Source organism: Tetrao urogallus (assembly GCF_951394365.1).
Source record: "Tetrao urogallus genome assembly, chromosome: 1".
Classification (NCBI taxonomy): Eukaryota; Metazoa; Chordata; class Aves; order Galliformes; family Phasianidae; genus Tetrao; species Tetrao urogallus.
Genome location: NC_136813.1, coordinates 4,074,329 through 4,096,362, shown reverse-complemented (window position 1 = coordinate 4,096,362; position 22,034 = coordinate 4,074,329). Strand labels below are relative to the sequence as shown.

General features: G+C 43.6%; 1 protein-coding gene across 1 annotated transcript in view; it reads left to right on the top strand.

Moving 5' to 3' along the window:
* The window catches only part of TENM4 (teneurin transmembrane protein 4), a gene marked incomplete at both ends in the record, with an annotated part of 343,507 nt that overhangs the window by 82,278 nt on the left and 239,195 nt on the right, over window positions 1–22,034 (top strand). The window contains 2 exon segments of the mRNA XM_079539492.1: window positions 2,318–2,373; window positions 2,375–2,528. Of these exon segments, the coding sequence (XP_079395618.1) occupies window positions 2,318–2,373; window positions 2,375–2,528 (210 nt within the window).

Below are 22,034 nucleotides of genomic sequence, written 5' to 3'. Positions count from 1 at the left end.
GGCCATTCTATGATTCTATGATTCTATGAAAGCTCCAAGAAGATCTCATTGTGGCCTTCCAGTATCTCTGGGGAGCTTATAAACAGGAGGGAGACTGACTTTTTACATAGTCCGACAGCAATAGGAGAAATGGGAATGGTTTTAAACTAAAAGAGGGGAGATTTTGATTAGATATTAGGAAGAAATCCTTTAATCAAAGGGTGGATCGAGGCCCTAGCACTGCTGCCCAGAGAGCTGTGGATGTCCCATCCCTGGAGGTGCCCAAAGCCAGGCTGGATGGGGCCTTGTCTGCTCAGGGGAAAAAAAACATCTAGGGGGAAACCAGCCCATGGCAGGGGTCTGCAACTAAACAGGCTTTAAGGTCCCTTCCAATCCAATGCATTCTGTGATTTTAGGATTCTGGGATTCGAGAATTCTGTGAAACACAGGATGTCTGTGGCATGGCTGATGCCTGAGCTGTCTTCTCAAGCCTAGCTGTTGGACTTTCCTCTGCTTCTACTGAACGTCTTTCAGGGCCTCCCACAGTACCATGGAGCATTGCCTACAGCCCCCTCCCTTTTTTTTTTGCTTGCTCTCTCCATCTCCTACCTATAGTTAATATAATGGAAAGGCTGCAGCCTCAGTGCTGTGAAAAGGGTCAGGGAGTGTAAAGTAGGCTACAGATTCCTAAAAGAAAACATTCCTAAAGGAGAACTTCTCAGCCTGGAAGGATGTCAGAAGAAAGGAAACCCAGATAACTCCACAAAACAAAACACAGTGTTCATGTCTTACTGTATGCAGTCTGAAAGCTGCACAGACTGATGTGCATGCAAGAAAGCAGGCTCTCTACTAGGTCTGGTTTCCCCTCTGGGAAGTCACTTGTCTTTGAGCATAGGTACAGTTCTATGGGCTGCCCTGGACCCAGGCTTTGCTCCAACACCAGTTTCTGCTCTGATTATACTTTGCAACTTATAAGAACTGCATATGCCAGAGAGGAAACCTCCAAGGGCTGATCATGAGCAAAAATGATGACCGAGCAAAGAAACTTAAAACAGAACCAGTCTGGGGGGATTTAAATGTTAAACTCACTTCATTGTTTTCGATTTGTGTGCTTTCCTATAGTGTTCATGTTGTGTTTAGTAAAAAATACTGTGCAATTATGTTGTGTGCTATGTTATGTTCAAAATGTGTAGGGTGTTGTGAGTTTTTTTTGTTTGTTTGTTTTTAAGAAACGTTTTTTAATGTTTGTTTTCTCGTGCTGTTTCTCTTTCATTTTGATGAATTCTGCATGAAAACATTTCAGAATTTGGGAAAATGTGGGAAATTAATCATAATGGCTTTCATATCAGAACGTGTCAAGGGGGAATATTCATGTTTCAATGCATTGTCCTGTATTTTGACATATGTCTGTGTTCATGACCCCATCCTTTTTACTGATGCACTGCGCATATCTGACCTCCACATTTCCCCGATTTTACCAGTTTGTGTTAGGACTGACCCCTGCATTTCCCTGATTTCACCAGTTTGGGGTTTGCAATTTCCAAGTTGATCTGGGAAATCCAAGATCCGATTCAAATAAGACCCTAATGCCACTAATTGCTGGCAGTACATCTTCCGAATTGGATCTATCACATCTCCACGCACCTGATCCCGTTTCCTTGAAGTCACCAGGAACATCTCCTTCATCAAATGTGACTTTATGCCAAATGCTACCTGAGGTTTCACAACTTTCTTGTGAAAGCTGCGTTTGTGGTGATTTATTTACCAACACAAACCTGTGCAGAGTTTGCTCTGTTTGTCACTTTGTTGATGCGCTTCAACAGCACGCAGCTACACTCTTTCCCGAGCCTTGTGAGGCTTTTTTTTTGTTGTTGTTTTTTTTCTGCCTCAAAAACTTGACAAGGACATGCTTAAATCCCATCCTGAACGGGATGCGAGCATCTGGATGCGAAACGTGAAAAAGAAAATACCTCATATAACACGACACAAAAGTTTCCCTTCAGCACAACGCAGCCCAGCGTCTGCGCTCTGCCTCCTTGGCAGTGCCTGCAATGCAAGCCTCGCACCAGGGGTTGCACCAGGTGCCAAAACCCTACAAAAGCGTGGATTTTCGTCTTAGGGGTGGTTGTGTCCTGGAGGTGCCCCTTATTGAAGCCGCCTGCGGGCAGCTATGCGCAGTGCTCCAGAGCGGGCAAAGCACCGCGGGCACCCCTTCCCAGAGCCCTGGCCCGACTTTATTTTGTCTCTCTGTCTGCGTTGTGTCACTGCGTTGTTTATTTTCTTTCTTTTCTCTCTCTCTCTCTCTCTGTGTCCGTCCGTGTGTGTTTGCGGCCCTCAGGTCCTCCCCTGCGCTGTTCGTCCGCCTCCTCCACACCCCCCGAGCAGTCCCCCTCCCCCCCCCCCTTCGCCGCCGGCCAATGATGGCGCGGGGCGGTTGCTGGGCAACGGCGCGGCCCAGCCGCCCGCGGACTCTGATTCTGAGGAAGAGTTTGTCCCTAACTCATTCTTAGTTCAAAGCGGCTCTGGAAACCTCTGTGTCGCCGCCAACGGTGAGTGTGACTTCTTTCTGCCGTCCTTTATTTGCACGTCTGACAGCCGTGCGCGGGGGTTTTGCCGGTCGGTTGGGGTTCGGTGTTGGGTTTTGTTGGGAAAGCGTAGAATAGAGGGGTGTAAAGGGGTAAATGTATTTAAAAATCACTCCATGCCGCGTGAGAAAGGCTCTGTTGGAAAGGGTCGGTGCTGCTGTGGGAGCTGAGGTGAGGATGAGCTCGCTGTGGTACCTGAGCAGAGCTCAGAAACTTCAAAGTTGTAGTGCAACTTTCTAAAAGCTGGGGCTCCTTCCATTGCTTTCTCCTCATTATTCGCTTTGTGGGCTAAAAAAACTCCCCCAAAGCACCCCTTTCTCTGGGAGGGCCTCCTCGATCTGTCACCAAGGGATGGAAGAGCCAAGCAAAGTGCTGCTGGGGCTGTGATGGGCGCCCGCACCTCGCGCTCGCCCTCAGACGTGGGATTCTGCAGCCACCTTACCTGTGAGGGGCTGAGAGATGTCTGTCGGTGAGTTTCTGAGGCAGGACTCCATGCCCTGGGACACCCTGGGAATCCCCAAATGAAAGCTCAGACTCCAAACTCTGGGGTGCCTGGGGATTCCTCACATGGGAGCTCAGACCCCCTACCCTGGGATGCCCTATGATTCCCCACATGGGAGCTCAGACCCCGTACCCTGGGATGCCCTACAATTCCCCACATGGGAGCTCAGACGCCTGGGATACTCTGAGCTTCCCCACACGGGAGCTCAGCCAACTATTGGACCCGCTCAAATCTGAAGAAGAATGGGATTCACAGCTCTCTGCTGCAAGACAGTGAGTCATAAAGAGAGAGATAATGCTCATTGGCAAGGAAATGTGAGATTTCATCAAGGGGAGTGTAACCTGACAAAGTACAGATTAGGATGGTGGAAGAGCAGTGGCCACTCAGGTCGCTGCCATCCGGCTGGAGTGATAATTGCTCTCAGGTCTGATTTATGATGAAGGAGAGGGCATTCAAAGATATCTTGAAAGAGAGAAAGAAAGGTGAGGGAGAGCTTTACTGCAGCTGGCAACAGTTTAACTCCGTTTATGTTAAGCTTCTAGGAAGGTTTCCTACTACGCTGTTATCTCTAAGTAAGGAGAGAAAGTTTGACATTTAATTTGTCCCCCCTCACCACCACCCTTTTCCCAGCTTCCCTCTTCTTTTCTTTTGTTGCATTTGTTATGGTAAAAACAAACTTTCCCTTCAGGGCTTTTCAAAGGAGAAGGTTATCTCCTCTGAATTGTCATCCTAAAGAGAGTAGGGGGAAATACAGTGTCATTCATTCAGGAAACTGCTTAAAATTCATATCCTCTGTTCAGCTTTCCCCCTCCCCTCCTACTCTGCAACACACACACACACACATCTGACTCCTGGCAGTCACAGCACATTTAAATCTGAAATCATGTAGATGACACTCTTGTTGGAAATAAAGCCAGACTCACACCCCACCTCATGCTTTCAACATTGCGATGTATGTTCTTTCTCTTTGTTCATTTAGGAATATATATGTACACATACACACACAGCCTCAAGGTAAAAGGAGGGGAGAAAAAGAAAGCAAGTGAGATTAAAGACCTTAATCTCTTCTTTTACTAATTAGCAGAACAACAGAAAAAGCATTGTTCGGAGTCCATGGTGGGTTGACGACGTTATTGTTTTATTGATGTGCTGGTGAGTTAGTTAGACTTGAGGCTTTTCAGTTGCCTGGTTATTTATCCTACTTCCTTTTTTTCTTAGTGCTTTTTGCATTGGCTTGTAGACGTTCAGCATTCCCCGAAGCCTTCTTTGTGTGTAGGATTCAGCAGGTTGGCAATAAATACGTCGCACACAAAGACAGGGTGTCTGGGGTCTCATTTGTGTGCTTATCCTACTTGTTCAGCAATCAGAAGCACAGGTAATACCAGCACACTGGTGACCTCATAGAACCGCCTCAGCATCACTCTGCTATCAAGAGGGAAACAAAGATGACTTCCTATGCCACCTGTCAACCTATAATCTGAGAGTTTGCATGAATAAGAACCACAGGCTGTACAAGCCCGTCATGTCTAAAGCCAAGATACTCTTCTGACCTCTGTAAATAGATTTAATTGCTTTAGTTCCTTAAGGTTCTGTTTCTATGAGGCTTAGTCAGCTTAAAGTTTAAATGACAAAGGCAGGTCTTTATGTTCCTTAAATGGTGAAAATTAGGAAAAGCTTATTTTGTTTAGGACTAAGTTTAATACAGTTAGAGCACTCATTCCAGGAGAATAGTAGCTGTCTCAGCAGCAGGACAGCCTGAGAATGCTGTCCGAAGGATTTGTGTTGCACTTTTTAATTGATTGTGGGTAGGTTTTCCTTCCACAGCTGTGTAAACTCAGCCTTAGAGAAGCCCATCCAAAGTAAGTAACACCCAGGGAGCAGCACTGCTGTTACAAATCCCCATGTAAATCGCAAATATAATGCACATGGAACTTAAGAAGCATGCTACTTTTTGAAGATACAGTAGGCTATTCTATCAAAGTTCCTTTCATTCCAGAAAGGTAATAATGTCTATAATATAATTTCTATACTTCCAGGAAAACGTCCAAGTAAACTTTCAAATAAAGGCTGGAACAACCTAATAAGCATATAAATATGCAGGCACCTTTTAGGGCTTTTATTTTTCTGTTAGAAGAATTACAAGCCTTTATTTACTTTTAAGGAAAAAGTAAAAGTCACTTTGAATACAAAAAATCTCTAATTATATCTATGCTGCCAGCAGGTATTTAACCTTGAGGAAGAAGACTTTTCAGACTTGGATCTGCTTTTATTTGTATCAACTCCAGAGTAATTTTTTTTAGTTTATTTTACCTGAAGTTACACAAAGTAACCAGGATGTGAATGTCTCCATTTCAATATATTTCCTTTCAGAAACCAGCAAATTGAAAGCCTGATTTAGGGATTTCAGCTCAATTTGAAAAGTAGGCTGCCCTAGGTTTTTCATCAGACCTCTGTATGCATGTCATGGAATCATTAAGGTTGGAAAAGACGTGCAAGATGCGTTGGTATGTGTGAATCTGACTGATGACAGAAGGCATCCAATCCATAACCTGATTATTTTAAGGAAGTAAAATTACTCTGTGGGACTGGAACATCAGTCTGTGCAGTGTCCAGCAGCACCACGAGGAGAAGCATCAGCAGTGAGCATCCAGGAGGTGCTGGCTAAGTGGGAAAGGTGGAGCTCCAGCCAAGGCAGGAGATAGAAAAGTTGCTGATAGACTGGGAAGGAGCCACTCTCTTCCATTTCAACCAGTAAATACCATGAAAACTAATTAAAAAAAAGGCACCCACAGTCTTTGGGGAATGGTGTTTAGGAAGAGCTCATCAGCCTGGCCACTGCTGTCTGCTCCCTGGAGCATCTGCAGCTGTGGCCCTGGGGATGTCAGTGGGTGCATTGCCACTCAGCACACCTCTGAGGTCGGGAAAAGGCAATTATCCCCATGAGGAGTTGGTGTGCAGAGTGACAAATAACAGATTTTGAAAAATACATGAAGCCCATGCAAGTCTGAATTCCTCTGGGAGCAGTGACCATGCTGCCTTGCAGTCATAGCCAAGGCGTGTGTGACTTCTTCCAGCTCCTTCATCAGTGAGCAGTCACTCAGTGCGATGCAGCGCATGCTTTTGTCATTTGGTGGGGCCTGGTGTGTTTCTCTGACTTGCTCCTGTCGGGCAGGATACCAACATTTGGATAACAGCATTTGGATCAGTGTGCACAGATGGGAGCCAGAAGATCCAAAGTCACTCATAAAATAACATATATTGAAGTTTCTTGAAGAAGGAACTAAGACACAGATTTGGTCTCACCATTCACTTCTGATTATGTGTACCCCAATTTCTTTGACTTCTCCCTTGAATATACATTCTTATCTCCACTGATGCCTCTTCTTGTTCCCCACTGATTGAAGCTGCTTTTATAGAATCATAGAATGGCCTGGGTTGAAAAGAACCACAATGATCATCTAGTTTCAACTCTCCTGCTATGTGCAGGGTCGCCAGCCATGAGACCAGGCTGCCCAGAGCCACATCCAGCCTGGCCTTGATTGCCTCCAGGGATGGGGCATTCAGCCTCCAGGGATGGGGCATCCAAAACAAGCACAAAGCATCCTTTCCTACCTGCAAGATAATTTAATCGCAAAAAAAGTGGAAGGTCACACTGCCAGTCACCCAAAGTGACACAGCTGCTGTAAGAGAGATGGTAGGTAAAGGCATGATTCACTGTACTATTGAACTTTCAATTCCAAGATGTGTGTTTAGTGTTGTGTGAAGCGTGGACAGTGCAGCCCTCGCCTCCAGCATAATTGTGTTGTTAGTGGAGGAGAGGAGGGAAAACGATGTTGAGTGCATACATAAATGTTCCAGAGTTCTAAGAGACAAGCACAGTTTTCATAGGATCACTGATTTCAATTGAATATAAACCAGATCAGGACCCACAAGACAAACTTTTTAGATAAAACAAAAAGCGAATTTAATTTGGGATTTATTATTAATTATTAGATGGGGAAAGTATCAGTTATTGAGATTACATTATCAGAGGATCTTCTCAGTCAGATCCCTGCAAATTTTCCACTTCTAATAAACCATACATGGTACCATTCCCTTCCCACAAGACAAAACAACCAACCCGCAAAGTAGTGCAGCATATTGCATCTACTTAGTGAGGTCTGCATGAACAAGGCACTTGTCCAACCAAATCTGTGGCCAGGAAGCTAATGCAGATTTGTGTGCTGTCTTTGACACTTTTTCTTTGTTTAGAATGCTGAAGCAGGAGGTTTCTCTAAGATCTTCCTTCTCATTTCCAACTGTATTGACCCTGTCTAGACCTTCTGATTTGTATCCTATCCAACCATTTGAATAATGCGTACTATTTTCTGCTTGGGATTTTTTATCACTAATGATCAGCCTTGAGGTGTTGAAGACATACACCGTTTCTAATTTTCCTCCCTTTCCTATCCTTCAGAAGGGACTTTCTACCTTTTTGTTAAATGATTTGGCCCAGATTTATGAAGATAAATCCTTCAGAAAAAGGCTGACGAGGACTACTACAGACTTATTTGTGATCTCTCCGTTTAATTTGATTTAAATTTTAGGTTCCTGGCACTGTACAGTGAGTAACTGACCAGACCATCTGCAGCTGCTGCTGTTGTGACTGGATTCTTTTAGTGGTTAAAAGGAAGTAATCCGAAAATACAGGGCACTTTCTGCCCCAGAGAGCTGAAAGGTTTTAATCTATCTATGTGTGTGCACAGTGTTTATTTCTTTGGTGTCCTTGCTGCGTTCAATGCTGCACAGTTAATAAGTGCAAGCTTACCCAGCTGTACAGACGCTGCGGTTTTCAGGCTCGCTCTGCAGCCCCGCTTGAGCAGCTGAAAGGCTGAGCTGTGCATCGGTCTGCTTTGCATCACTTCTCTGATCGTCACATCCAACTTCAGGCATGTCAGCTGTCCTGTAGGAGACCCACTCCAGCACAGCACAGCGTGGCTGCAGCACTGGGATGGAGAGAGTCACTGGGAAGTCAAAGTGCAGCAGAGAGCTCCAAAGGCACAGAACGTTAAAGCATTTCAGGGAGGGAATGGTACCATGTGTGGTTTATTAGAAGTGGAAAATTTGCAGGGATCTGACTGAGAAGATCCTCTGGTAACGTAATCTCAATAATTGATACTTTCCCCATCTAATAATTAATAATAAATCCCAAATTAAATTTGCTGTTGTTTTATGTAAGCATTTTTTTCCCCAGAAAGGCTTGTTGATGGAGGGTCCATTCTCTGACTATTCCTCATCTTTGCAGAGTGCGTTGTGATGCTTCATTATTTACTACTTGAGTAAGATAATTAATTTCTGCATCCTTTATCAAACATTTGCAGAGTTTATTAGTGTTACTTAAAATGAGAATTCACAATTACAAAAGGGAAGCTGAGGCATAGGAAGATGTAGCCAATCTTTCCCAGACTGTCTTTTAAGAAATTAAAAATCTTTGGATTATTGTGTTTCCCATCCGAACTTGTTTAAAACCTCCCCTCAAACATCTCAGAAGTTCAGGAAAAAAAACATCTTAAGGAGAAGAATAGCTTAGAAAGACGTTTCGCTTAGCAGTTGCTTAAAAACATTCATAGCAAAGAACATATTTAGGAGAGTGATGATTGTAGAAAAAGGTTACTGGAAAGGGCTTGGGAAAAAGACTCTTGAAAACCTGTTTTTCATAATTTTTCACTGAATTTATCCTCTGATTTGGGAACAATAAACATTGAGAGCTCAACCTGAGGTACCGTCACCTAAATGTCTCTCTTTTCATTTCAGTCAGAAAATGAAGCAAGAAAGATATTAATCATAAGCTTTCAATTTAGTGTGAGGCATTTCAGGCCACCAGGGTGTGAATCAGCCTTAGGAGATGCCTCTTTTTCCATTCAATGTGGAAAGATTTCTGGCTGACTAGAAGCTCAAGAAGTTCTATTGGATCAATCTGGTCATTTTGGATTGCTTTTCCCAGCTGTCATCTACGTGATTTTCCCACTAATTTCACTGAAGCCATCCAATTTCTCACTGATGTATTTAAATAAATTGTACTCAAATAATTCCTCCAAATTTCTCTCAGTGGTAGAGCTGACAACAGAGTTCAGGTTGAGAATTCCCAAGCACCAGCCATTGCCTCTCAGACACTGGAAGATCAAGGAAGAAGTTGTAAACCGGCAGATGTGAAGAGGATCAGATCATGAATTATTCCTGCTCCTATTCACTGAGCGGTGGAGCCGTCCTGTTGAGTTTTTGTTCCTCCTGTTTCACTCTCACTGCCAGGAGGAAAGCTCAGAAAGATTCCAGCCTGCGAGCTGCAGGTCTTTCGGAGGATGGGAAGCTGCAGAAGTGCCCACTCGCCTTGCTCTACCTTGGGCTCTTGCCCCTTCAATTCACTCTGCATCCCCAAGGGTATTTGTTTAACCTGGCAGCTGTTTGGCTTCAGGATGAGCCAAAGGTGAGAAGCAAATCATTTGCCATAGGACCAGATTGGTATCGCTGATTATCGGTGGGAGGCATTCGGATTAGATTCCTGGCATAACGAGGGTCAAATCCTGACCCAGCTCAAATCCTTTTGGCTCAAACAGAGGGAGGTTTGGTCAGAAGCAGATAATCTGAATACACACAGTCAGGATTTTTTTATTTATTTATATTTTTTTTCAAAGATATCTCAAAGAGAACAAAGCAAACTTACGATTGTCACATTCAGTGGAGGGCAGCAATGAAATGAGTCACCTTTCCAGGCCAGTAGGGAACACACTGAATCAGTTAAAGCAGATTTATAGCTTTTTAGCTGTGATAAAACCGTATCAGTGTGTATATGAATTTACATAGGAGTAGGGATTTTTTTTTTTTTTTTCCCTTTCTTTTAATGCAAGCCACATTGAAAAGTGTGCACAAAGGAGCCCCACTCTGAGGAAAGACAACTGGAACAAATTATATGCATTCAGACTTGTTAAACTGAATTGGCAGCAGAAATATTCCTGGTAACCTGAGCATTACAGCAGCACTGGTATAGTTAAGGTTATGTCAGCATTTCCATTAGAAACCCCTACTTTCATAGCTTTATATCTGCAGTAAAAATTCACTGTGGGTTGAAACTTGACAGGCTGCGCAAGGTCTTATCTGAGATGGAATTTTTCTTTTTTACTTTTTCTCTTACAAAATTGTGGAGAAAAACCTATTTGAAGAGTCAATCTACAAGAGTACAAACAAAAATAGCAGCATTCTGGCTTTGATCTTCCCTATGTTAAGAAAACCTGTTTCTTCCTTTATAGCGTAACCATCAAATGTGCAGCAAAATCTCGCTCTGAAGAAGGAATTAATCATTGCGCTATTAAAGGAAATGAAACATTAATTTATGGCCCATTAGATGCTTTCTCACTGCAGGACTGCCAGTGTTTTGGTCTACCTCGGGTTATACTGAGAGATTTGTGACTAACAAGGAACAAAAGCCTCCAAAGGAACAGATTCTGCATAGAAGAAATGCTTCTGGGCAGCTTTAGAAGAACAAAACATTGAAGGCAGAGCTGTCCAGAGACTGGAGCAAGTATGAGGAATTCAGCCTTCTGGTTTCTGCCACAGGCTTTTCGGCTAAAGAACTTAACCTCACTTTTCTCTGTTGTAAACAGAGGATATAGCAAACTGTTGGCTTCACTATCCTTCCAAGCAATTTCCTTCGCCCTATTAATCAATTAATATTACTGGATTTAGCCATGACTAGTAAATGAGAAGAAGGGATTTGTGTCTCCATCTTTACTGACATCAGTTTTCAGGGAGAGGGCTAATCTTTTTTCTAAATCTTTTCTGGGTTCATAGCACCAAACTATTTATTTCCAGGACCATACCATCTCTGTGTGTGAGGGCACTCATCCACATGCCATGTGTGCCCTCCATCCCTGCAGGGTAGGGTGTCTGCTACACTTTGAAAAGCTGTAGTGATGTTCATCAGAACTCTCTGCATTTGCCAGATGAAAGCTGGTGTGGAAGTGCAAAGTAGTGTAAAATGCAGGAAGGAAGTCTGATGCTGGTACTTGGGGTTGCCTGGTGTTATTGCTGTGAAATGGATCTCTCAGTTGGGAATGAGCTCCAACTTTGGGGAGACTTGCTCTACTAGTTGTTTTCAAGCCATATGTCACCATTTTAAAATGAGGACCTAGGGGCTTTGAACTTTATTTATAAGCTGAAATTTGCTGGCCACTGTGAACCGGTGATTAATTTGTAAGGGAGAAGATGCCAGAAGTCTCACTCTGACCTGTGTGTTCTTTCAAACTAAACATGCAATAACTGCATAGCCTCAGAAGATGTCTCCCCCCACTTCCTCCATCCCTTCTGTGCTTTGCATTATTCACTGTTTATTGTAACACACTATTAATCTCAACCACAGCTTTCAAACCATCATGTGACCCCAACAAATTCCTGGAATAAAGCAGTGATAGCTGTAGGTATTCTGGATGGAAACTCAGGCTCTGGCTAAAGAGGAAAGGATCAGGTTAAAATGTTTGAGACAGCAGCTCAGAGGGAAAAGTGCCTTCTGTGGATACAGCACATGTTTTCTGAAAAAAAAATGATGTTTGGAACATGATGTGAGGGCATAGTACAACTTCTTGCTGTGTGTGTGTGAACCACGGGCATCCTTTGAAGTTCCTTCCCATGTGTAGCTGGGTGCAAAGCAGTAGGGATGTTTTGTTCAAGAGAGGGCAATCCTTAACCGTGTGTCTAACAGCAGGACCAAGCCCTTAGTGCCCATGCTTGGTAGTAAAGCTGATGTGAGAGACAGTTATGGCGCAGGAAAAGCCTTTCATCTGGGAGGGATTTGTATGAAAGACTGTCACAGTTCCTTAAGAGTCAATTGGGTTAAGCCTTTGAGGACTACAAGCCCCAGTATATGCATCCCACATAAGAGTTCATTTTGCTGGCACAGTGAGGGCAGTGAGGCATTGGAACAGATTGCCCAGAGAGGTTGTGGATGCCCCCTCCCTGGAAGCATTCAAGGCTAGGCTGGATGGGGCTGTGAGCAGCCTGGTCTAGAGGGAGGTGTCTCTGCTTATAGCAGGGAGATTGGAGCTGGGTGATCTTCAAGGTCCCTTCCAACCCAAACTATTCTGTGATTTTGTGATTCTATAAGAACTGGAAGGGCTAAACGTGTTGTTGTTTTTTTTTAATTCCTGCCACGTGAATTGAGACAAAAACACCACATATGCATGGAACTGCTGTTTTCTGTTTTAAATGCATGATTGGTGTTAGGTCAAAATCCACTACCGCAGTGTGGGTATTTTGCAGTAAATAATGCCAGGAAGTGGGAATCAGAATGCTGGTGATTGTTCCTAGTTTGGGGCTTTGGCCAACAGACCTAAATGCTGATAACTGGCTCCTCCATGAATAAAATGGAGGATAATGACCATCGTTTCATTATTACAACCTTTGGAAATGTTAAGATCCCTGAGTAAAAACAGAATATGGCAGCAATGTGCCCTGGCTTCATCCCATTGGTACAGCCACAGCAGCACAGGGCTTCACTGTTGGCTTGGACTGTGCTGGCATCTCTGTGGGTAAGGGGCAATGACATCCCAAAGTTTAGATGCTCTCTTAGAAATATGTCCTCAAAGTCTTCCTTAGCTCTAAACAGGGAAAATTTAACAGATTTTCTTTTGTCTTTCTGTGTAATAATTTGGCCAATTACTGAAAGCCTACTCATTAAAGCCTATCCAGTATAAAGCAGATAATGTATAAAGCAGATAAAGCAATTCCTAAGGTTGTATGACAGAAGCTAATACAGTTCAGACATTTATTCTATCACACTGCTTACAAAAGATCAATTAATTTTGACATGTCAAAGAAGCATGAGAATATGCAGCATTGCACTGGAAGCAACAATGATGTGTGGAAGGACAAATGACTCCGTGGTACTTGAACTACTTGAACTACTGAAGCCCAAATCAACAGGAGTGTCCCTAAGGACAAGTGGTCCCATTGGCAAGGGGCCAAAACAAGAAGGCAGGAATGATCCTCATTAATTCCATCCTAATTGTTCCTAATCTGTTACTTCTTAGGACGCTAACATTGTTCATATATTGGCTTCTGCGACGTGTAGAAGAGGGTTTGAGATGCCTTTCTGCAAGCTGACTGTTGTCACTCTCTATTTGTCCCTCTTACTTGTTCTAACTTGAGATGCTCTGTCTGGGAAGAAAATTGCAGGCAACTGGGACTGTTCTGAGCAGATATATTGCTTTGTTCTGGGTGATCTGAGCTTTGTGATGCCATGTTAAGTTTCTGTAGGTTTGCAAGGTATTTCTAGGTGTCCCACCGATTTAAGTCTCCGAATCTGAGCGCGTTTCATTTTCTTTCTGTCGAAATAAGAGCTGTATTGTAGAAACAAAAATCTGCCTTTTGGAATTATTGGAGTTAAGCGGGCTATCATTTCAGCATTTTGGACAGCTCGGGAGAATAGGTGTTCGATAAGTACAACATGCTGCAAATAGGGAAAAGAATTCTGAAACCCTAAGTGGTCATATTTCTTCCCAGTGTTTGGGGGATGGGGTGTTGGGCCAGGCCAATAAAATGAGAGCCTGTGTCATCATATGCACGATTCAAAATCAGCCAGCCATGAAAGCCCAGGAATTGGACTGCAGGTTCTCCCACGTGAAGGGAGAATCGAGCTCTGTGACCTGCTTCAGCAAAGTTAAAGTAGCGACGTATGCCTCATTAGCATGACAGCTATGGGAGTGGGCATGGGATATAATAAAGTGCTGCAAGGCCTTGGAGTGCTTCAGTAGGAAAGCTCACAAGTGTAAAATCGATGCTTTTGATACATTAGGTGGTAATGGAAGAAGCACAGCACAGAAGTGGTATGATCTGATGATTTAGTTATAGCCATAAATCTAGCGGCAGTAGCGTGGCAGCGTGATAGGACACAGCATTTCATAAAGATTCCTGCATTAGTCAAGTCGAGGGTTGAAGCATGTGTGGGTGGGGGTGCAGTGCTGATATAAATGACACTGGTTCAACCTGGTGTGTCCACCAAGCTGGCAGAACAAGAACACACTGTAGGAAATGAACACTTCAGGCAGAGCTGCTTGTGTTTGGGTTCCGTACTGCTGCTTCTGCAGTGAAATGAGTATTGGCGTGGATCACTCCAGGTTGAGCGTAGCATTAAAAGCAGTGCTGCCACAGTGACCCCTTTCTTGCCTCACCCTGCTTGGCCAAATGTTTGGAGTTTGCAAAAACTCTGCAGGGTCTCATTTCAGCAGCAGGACTTGTACCACTTGATGGCTGCTTGTGGTTCCTGTTGATGGAACACAGCTCTTTTCCATGATGGTCAGCCTACATAGCTCCTGCCCAAATCAGCCTGAACGATTTTTCTCCCTAAAACTGAATGGCTGCATGAAACTATCACCAGGATTTCCATCCATCCAATCTCGAGCCATATAGTTTCTCATTCAGGCATTGTTGCTTCTTTTAAAAGTAGTTCTTTCTCTTAAGTTAATCAATTGCTATCCTTCTTCGGATTGCATTCAGTTTGTCTGCACCTGGATAGTGTGGGACAACTGAGGATGGTTTAGCTTCACGTATTTGTCCAAGGGGGTTGTGGATGCCCCATTCCTGGAGGCACTGAAGGCCAGGATGTGGCTGGATGTGGCTCTGAGCAGCCTGGTCTGGTGGCTGGCGTCCCTGCACATAGCAGGGAGTTGAAACTGGATGATCATTGTGGTCCTTTTCAACCCAAGCCATTCTATGATTCTATGATATACAATGAGTACCCAAAAAAAAGGAAGGTCAGGTAAAAACAGAAAGGAGTGATGCTGCTTCTTGCCATTAATGCATGCTTGATTAGGAAAAATATTAGGATTAGTGCAGCAGAGTAGCAAATTAGAGGCAAGGCAGACGGACATAAGAGTTTGTGTAGTATGAGTTAAAGAAATCCTTATTGTTGCTGCCTGTAACTTTTCTGATACACCAATGAAACTTGAAACAAGAGGTCGGCTCAGAGGGTAATAGCTTCCAGCCAAAATGTGCTTCAGTCTACCAGACCACCCATCCTTTCTTCATCAATGAGGTCAAAATAATAGCAGTACTTGACATTTTTACACAGACGGGTAAAAGCTATTGTGTCACCGGTAGATATTTCCAGAAACCTAACCCATCCAACTGATTTTAATAGCAGAAGTGGTTCTATTGCCTTTCCTGTACGTATCTCTAAGCAATTACGAAACAGTAGGACTCCTGGTACCTCCTTGAATCAGATAAGTGTGATTATCTCCATTTTACGCAGGTCACAAGCGACTAGCCCGAGGTCACCCTGGCATTCTGTGATACCATCTCAGCAGGATTCATCTCCTCTTATTCTCCTGTTTCTGTATCAACCACTACCCTATGTTCTTCCCAAAAAGCTGCTCTGAGACACTCAATTGAGTGCTTCGGTGCAATTGATTTCTAGCAGTCTGCAAGCCGTTGCCTAGACCTGCTATCACCTTCTGCAAATGATCCAGTATTATCAGGAGTTTTCCCTGGTTTATAGATGACCACAGTATCCATGCATGGAATTCGTATTAAAACACAAGAGTCCAGAGTTAGACATCAACATACCATGTCTGTCTGTCTAGATGTATAATATCCTGTTTGCCCATGGAAGGAGCAATAAATGACTTTCAAATGTAGCTGAGAATCTTGCCAAGGCACTATCATTATGTATCTGAAAACCAGGTCCTGGTTCTTAGTCACATGAATATCCAAACAGGGAACACAGGCTTGTGCTGCTTATTGTGGTGGCTTCTGTTTAAAACTGTTTGATTTGTCTTCCATTTCTTCTCTATAAAAACTCTCGGGCAGTTTATATCAGTGTCAGTCCATTCCAGAAGCTGCTCCAATCCATCTTGGGATAAAACACAAACAGTTCTCCCCTGACTGAACTATGAGTCGGTTGCTGTCATCTGGAAAGCTGAGTAAAGCCCTTTAATTTATGAAATGCTACGTAGTCCTCAAAAGATTGCCTAAATATTTTACTGCATGTCACTTTTGTTGGAAACCAGAGCCCGCATTCGCTGTGCCTTCCATTAAGTAGAACCTCTTCAAATTACTTCTGCTTCTAAATGGGAGTTTGTATGTGCTAACTTTTATCCGACAACTTCAAACATGTCCCAGGGCACTTGCATCTTTTTTACTATTTGTCCCTCCCTTGGCTTAGTGTAATATTTATGTGCAGGGTTTAAAGGTGGTCTTAACGCTTTGATTTAATTTTGTTTTCCTAATTGTCCTTTGTAGGGCACTGAAAAAGGGTAATATTTGAGGTCCTTTTAAAGAATGTGAAAAAGTTTCATCTGCTCAGACTTGAAGGTGTTGTTTGAATTCTACAGTGATCAGCATTGTACGAAATAATTTTGATGAACTTCTAAGTTTTATGCCACGAATTTCCTTGGAAGTTTTTCAGCACAGTAGCCACAGCAAGTTTACTTCAGAGAGGGAGAGAGGAAGTGAAAGAAAGAGGAAGGGCCTTTAGAGATCAACGTCAGTGACCTGCATGGCAGGAAGCTAATCCTTGAGCACACCTGTACAGCAGAAACACAGCGTGTGGATTAGGTTGGTACTTCATCTGTCACTCCGACATCTCCCCCCGCAAAGCGCCTGAGTGCTTTCTGCTGGCCCAGCTCGAGTGTCACCGCGGCTGCGGCAGCGCCCGTGGGTTGTGGCAGCAAACAATGCCTGTTTGTTTGTTCCTCTGGACTCCGGTGGTTAAGGTGGAATTTTAATGGTGTGAAAAACGAGGGGAGAAAAGAGAAAATAATAACCCAAACACTGAGGCACTCAGTGCGGTTTCTCAAAGTTTGCATTCACATCCGCTGCCCCTTTCCTCAGCAGCTCCTTGTCTGATCCCTTATGCAACTAATGTGGGATTCTGGTTTTCTGCCAGAGAGTAGAGCACAGGGAGAGTCTTAGATGCCCAGCCCTGTGCAGTTTTAATGCATCCATCCAGTCTTTGCACTTGCTGAACCTTAGTTCCTCGTACATTATAACTTTCCTTATGCTTTTCATTTTGCTCTACAAGAATCTGAAGTTCATCACTGGGTGACCGCATGTCTAGGAGAAACAGGAGTCTTGTCATCTCAGGAAAATTCTTCTTGACTTTCAGAGTGCTCCATGGAAAAGGTGGGAGGTGAGAAAAGGGGAAAAGATTTTAAGGATCTGTCTGTGATTGCTGCCACTGCTGTGCTTTTGGGAGGAAGCGGTTCACCTGGATGGAGGACTTGCTGCAGGAGCCAAAATTCTGGCTGAAAAAGAGCATTAAATTCCAGCCTGCAAACATGAAAGAGGAGAGGAAGAAGCGGGTGAAAAGAGACCTAAGAGCATTGAAGAAAGCTTTGTTTCACATATATTTGAGCTTCAGATTGGCCTGCTGTACTTCCTGTGGTTCTGGAGTGCAGTAAATTGGAAGCGCTCAGGTTGGAAACAGGTCTGAGCTGCTGATTTCTGAGCCCAAACAAAGTTGCACTTAGTGCCAGAACGGTTTATTCAGCTTGCTGGATGGAAGCCAAAGGAACTGACCGCCCTGTGAGCTGAAACCAGTGCCAACCAGCCAAAGAATAACATTGCTTTGACTGAAATGGCAACTGTTTGTTTGTTCTTCCAGCAAAAAGGAAGAAAAAAGCAGCTTTTAGGGCTGCTGGTGAGAGAGAAGGTTAAAAATCAAAGTGGAAAAAAACAGATTATTGTGAAAGAGTGTGAAATGTTAAGGGTGAATTTTTCCCCTTGGTTACACTGCTCTGATTGCTGGTCTTCACTGGGTTGTATTTAAAAGAACAACTTGTTTCTGATTAGTTCTACAAGTCGCATTTTTCCTTCTTCTACTAAAACATGATAATTTCTTTATATCATAATTCACCCTTTCTGATAATGTTAATAATATACCAAACCAACTGGGAAGTGTAAGCACTGTCACAACAGCACATGGTTGTTGTGGGGTTACAAATCATAGCTTTCCATGTGGTGATGGAATACTGAGCAGAGCAAAATTGAACGTCTGTGACACAGGGCTCAGTCTCACTGACCTTAGCAAGAGTTGAAGGTGAGCAAAATCTGGCAAGCTCAGGTGTTTTCAAGTCCATTTGCAAATGACTTAGGGAAAGGCTGGCTTTCCTTCTGATGGTTTCTGTCCGTTGTGAGTTTGGGATGAATCGCTTCTTGCTTGCAACCTATAGCACACAGCAGCTCCTTACAGGTTGCACCCCAGAGCTGTTCAGCTGCCAGCGATGCCTTGGCTGGAGAACTCCTTGCTCTCTGCTGCCATTTCGCACATGCTGTTTGACTTGCTCTGCGTGCTTGTTTATTCTGAGAGCTTTCATTTCAGCGATGCTGAGAGGTGACCTGATGGCAAACAAGAGGCATTGACAGGGAGCTGGCAGAGTTATGCCACAGGAATCACTGCCTGGGCACTGGAGCTGCTCAGAGCTGGGCTAGGAGCACCCAGCAGCCCCAGCCAGACCCAAATGACTACTTTCCCCTGTCTGTGCTACACAGAACATTCCACCTTCTCTTTCATGCATTTCCCCTGTTTATTGGTGTTTCTGGTAAAACAAATAATCCCAACAAAGGGATGTTACTGATGATGTTAGTGGCCTTTCTTTCTGTGCATGCCAGGGCAAATCTTGCGTTTGATCTTGCTCATTCTAGAGATGCTTGGTGCTCATTTTGATGGTGAGGGCAGGCCTGGTGATTTGAATGAAACAAACAAAAAGAACATGGAATCATAGAATTGCGCTCAGGTTGGAAAAGACCTTAAAGATCATCGAGTCCACGACCTAACCGTACTACCCGAACAACTCTCTGCTAAGTCATGTCCCTGAGCACCACATCCAAATGGTTTTTAAACACATTCAGGGATGGTGACTCAACCACCTTCCTTGGGGAGCCTATTCCAGTGCTTAACAACCATCCTTTTGTTCCATTTCATCTTTCAATACCTTACAAGATCTCCATCTACCCTTTGTATTTCAGGAGTATCGCTTGCCTGCAGTCTGACTCTGGTCCTTCCAGCCTCCCCTCTTTATTCCATCTTCCTGAGCAGCTTCAGGTCAGCTGCCAGATGGGACACTCCAAAATTCCATCTGAGTCACAGACTCCTATTGCAGGTGCTGTGCTTTATCAACTGCACAACCTTTCCATCTAATCACTGGAAAGCACAAACCTGATCCATCAGCAAACACCAAATGGTGCTCCGTGAAGGGCTATGTTGTATTGCTGTGCTATGAGGAACATCATCGCATTACGTATGAAGCATAGCTGAGCCCTCCTCCAGGTAACAAAGACTTTGTACTGTTCCTTTTTATCCATGTGCCAGAGGGAGATATTCTTCCTTGTGCCAGATGTGCTCTGCTTCCGAATTGCCATTCTGGGCATTTAGTGGGGAGGCAAAATGACAGCCTAAGCACCAGCATCGCTAATACCTCAAACAAATGTTTTTCCGATTAATTAAAATAAATTGGCATAATAAGAAACACAGTGTGCGTTCTCAAAAGTGCAAAGTTGTTTTCTGATGCAGCGAGTGCTTTAATTATCTCTGTTTGTGCTCGAAAGCAAATTTGTGTGGTTTTTTTTTTTTTCTTAGAAATCAGAATTGCTCGATTCCCATTGCTGTTCAGAAGGCAGCGATGTGAAAGGGAGTTGTCCATAACTATGAAGTCTTTCTTCCCCTATGCACACAAGCCGTTCCCTTCAGCCTCCCTTAGGAGTGACCTAAGCATGGCTCTAGGTAAAGAACTTTAATCTCTGTTTGAACAGAGCCACTCTCTTGGTTGGCATTATTTAATTATTTGAACATAATAAGCTTCTGTAGTTCATCAACAGCACATTGAAAGACAAGGAGCTGTGATAGCAGGAGAAGGGAGCAGGCTTCCCTCCCTCCGCACGGTGCCTAAGAAGGAAATGAAAAGGTCCACTGCAGTTGTCAAGTCACAGATCAGTAGGAATGGGAACAATCATATTGTTACAACAGTAGTTATTGGCCAATTCCCTATACAAAATATGATATTAATAGAAAAGTCCAGCACTTATTATTGCTGGATTCCAGACTGGGATGAAAATTGATTTTTTAATTGTGTTTTTTTGTCCATATAGTTCAGTAAATTGCATGCTACCACCTTCACAGCATTAAACACCTTAAACAGCATTGGTTATAGAGTTCCATCAAGTTGCAAGCAGTAATAAATGAGCCACAGATTGCCTTCTTTGATTGAACTGGATCCATCTTTGAGGGTGAAACCTCTCAGGAGTGCTTGGTGATCTTGCTGGAATTGGTGCTGGTGCTTCCAAACTCAGCTTGCTGTGCTAAGCAGCACCAAGCCAGCACTTTGGTTTAACACAAACCCAAAACCTGAACTACTTATTTGGGCTGCCAGAGAAAGATTCCACATCAGCTTTGTAGAACATGGCGTCTAGTTAGTTGCATTCTGATTTCACAGACTCATAGAACGGTTTGAGTTGAAAGGGGACCCTTAAAGGCCATCTGGTCCAACTCCCCTGCAGTGAACAGGGACACCCAGAGTTCTATCAGGTGCTCAGAATCCATCCAGCCTGATCGTGGGTGCCCCCAGGGATGGGGAACCACCACCTCTCTGTGCATCCAGTCTAAATCTTCCCTGTCATCCCCAACATCATCTTCTGTGCCTTTGCAATTGATTGAGTAGCCTTTAAATATATATATATATGAAGCTTTTGGTTTATTGATCAGTGTAGTGAAACATAATGACCTGAGCTACCCAGGAGATCAGACTAGAAGATGGACAGTCCTCTTTTAATCTGAAGATTTATGAATCTGTGCAGTTTTTTGGCAATGTGTTTCACCTCTCAAATGTGAGCCGTGTATCTCTGTTGTCTCCTTACGTTCTGCAGAGCAGGGTGGGGAGGAGCAGTTCATTAAATATCTAAAATTGTCAGCTCTACCAGATACAAAGCAATGTTACCTTGTTAGTTGAAGAGCACCTGGCTGCTGTGTTTCAGTCATTGCCTTTGGCTTGGCCTGAAAAATCTTTCTTCTGTTCTTCAGTTGGCTTGCCCTTAAAATCCTTGCAGACTTGCCCTAGAAGTTAGTGGTAGTACTGTGTATTGAGAGAGCAAATGCCAAAATAGGAAAGTTTCTGCTGTATAGAATAAAATCTTACTAATGTTCCTGATTATGCATCCCAGCTGTCCTTATTTTGCAAGTCCAATGATTTGAGTTTTCATGAAAATGTTTGTTTATCGTTTTTTTTTTTTTCCCCTGCTCATATACACACCAGGAATTCTCTTTGTATCGTAGCTCAGCTTTTATTTCCAGCAAAATAAAAGAAAACAAACCACAGCTAATTGGCTCTTTGTTCTCAATTTTTTGACAAGTGACAAACACTGAGATCAGATTGTAGTGCATATCCTGCAGCGGTCATATGGAGTCTGAGTTAGTGAATCTCACATCCACCATAATAGGCTCCCACTTATCTTCACGCTGGCTGTGTTTGGGGTATTTGCATTTATCTGTACTATGCCCTGAATGCTTCCACTTCAAGGGGCAAACTCTCACCCACCAACAGTATGTGGGAAATATCATGCAGTGCTTAGACGTGGCTCCTATGCTGTGATTTGTTTGGCTGGATTTGATAGCTCTTGTAGCAAATGAAGCATTTGAAGCGTGTTGTTAGGAAATAATGAGGATCTAGGCAGCGCTCCTTAGGCTGAACTCTGCCCAGGACACCCACCCATGAAGCCACCTGCATGCAGGTCATCGAGATGTGTGTGGCTATGTCAGAAGCTGCCCTAGTGCTGTCCAGGAGGGGCTGGTGCAACTCCCATTGAAGTCAAAAGCAAGATTCCTATTTTCTTCCTTGAGAATGGACAAGGTGCAAAGTCTGGGTGATGAGAGTAAGAAGTGATGTTCCTCAGTGATTTTTTTTTTGCTTTTGTCTCTGTCCATCCATACTTGGTAAAAATCAGTGAGCATT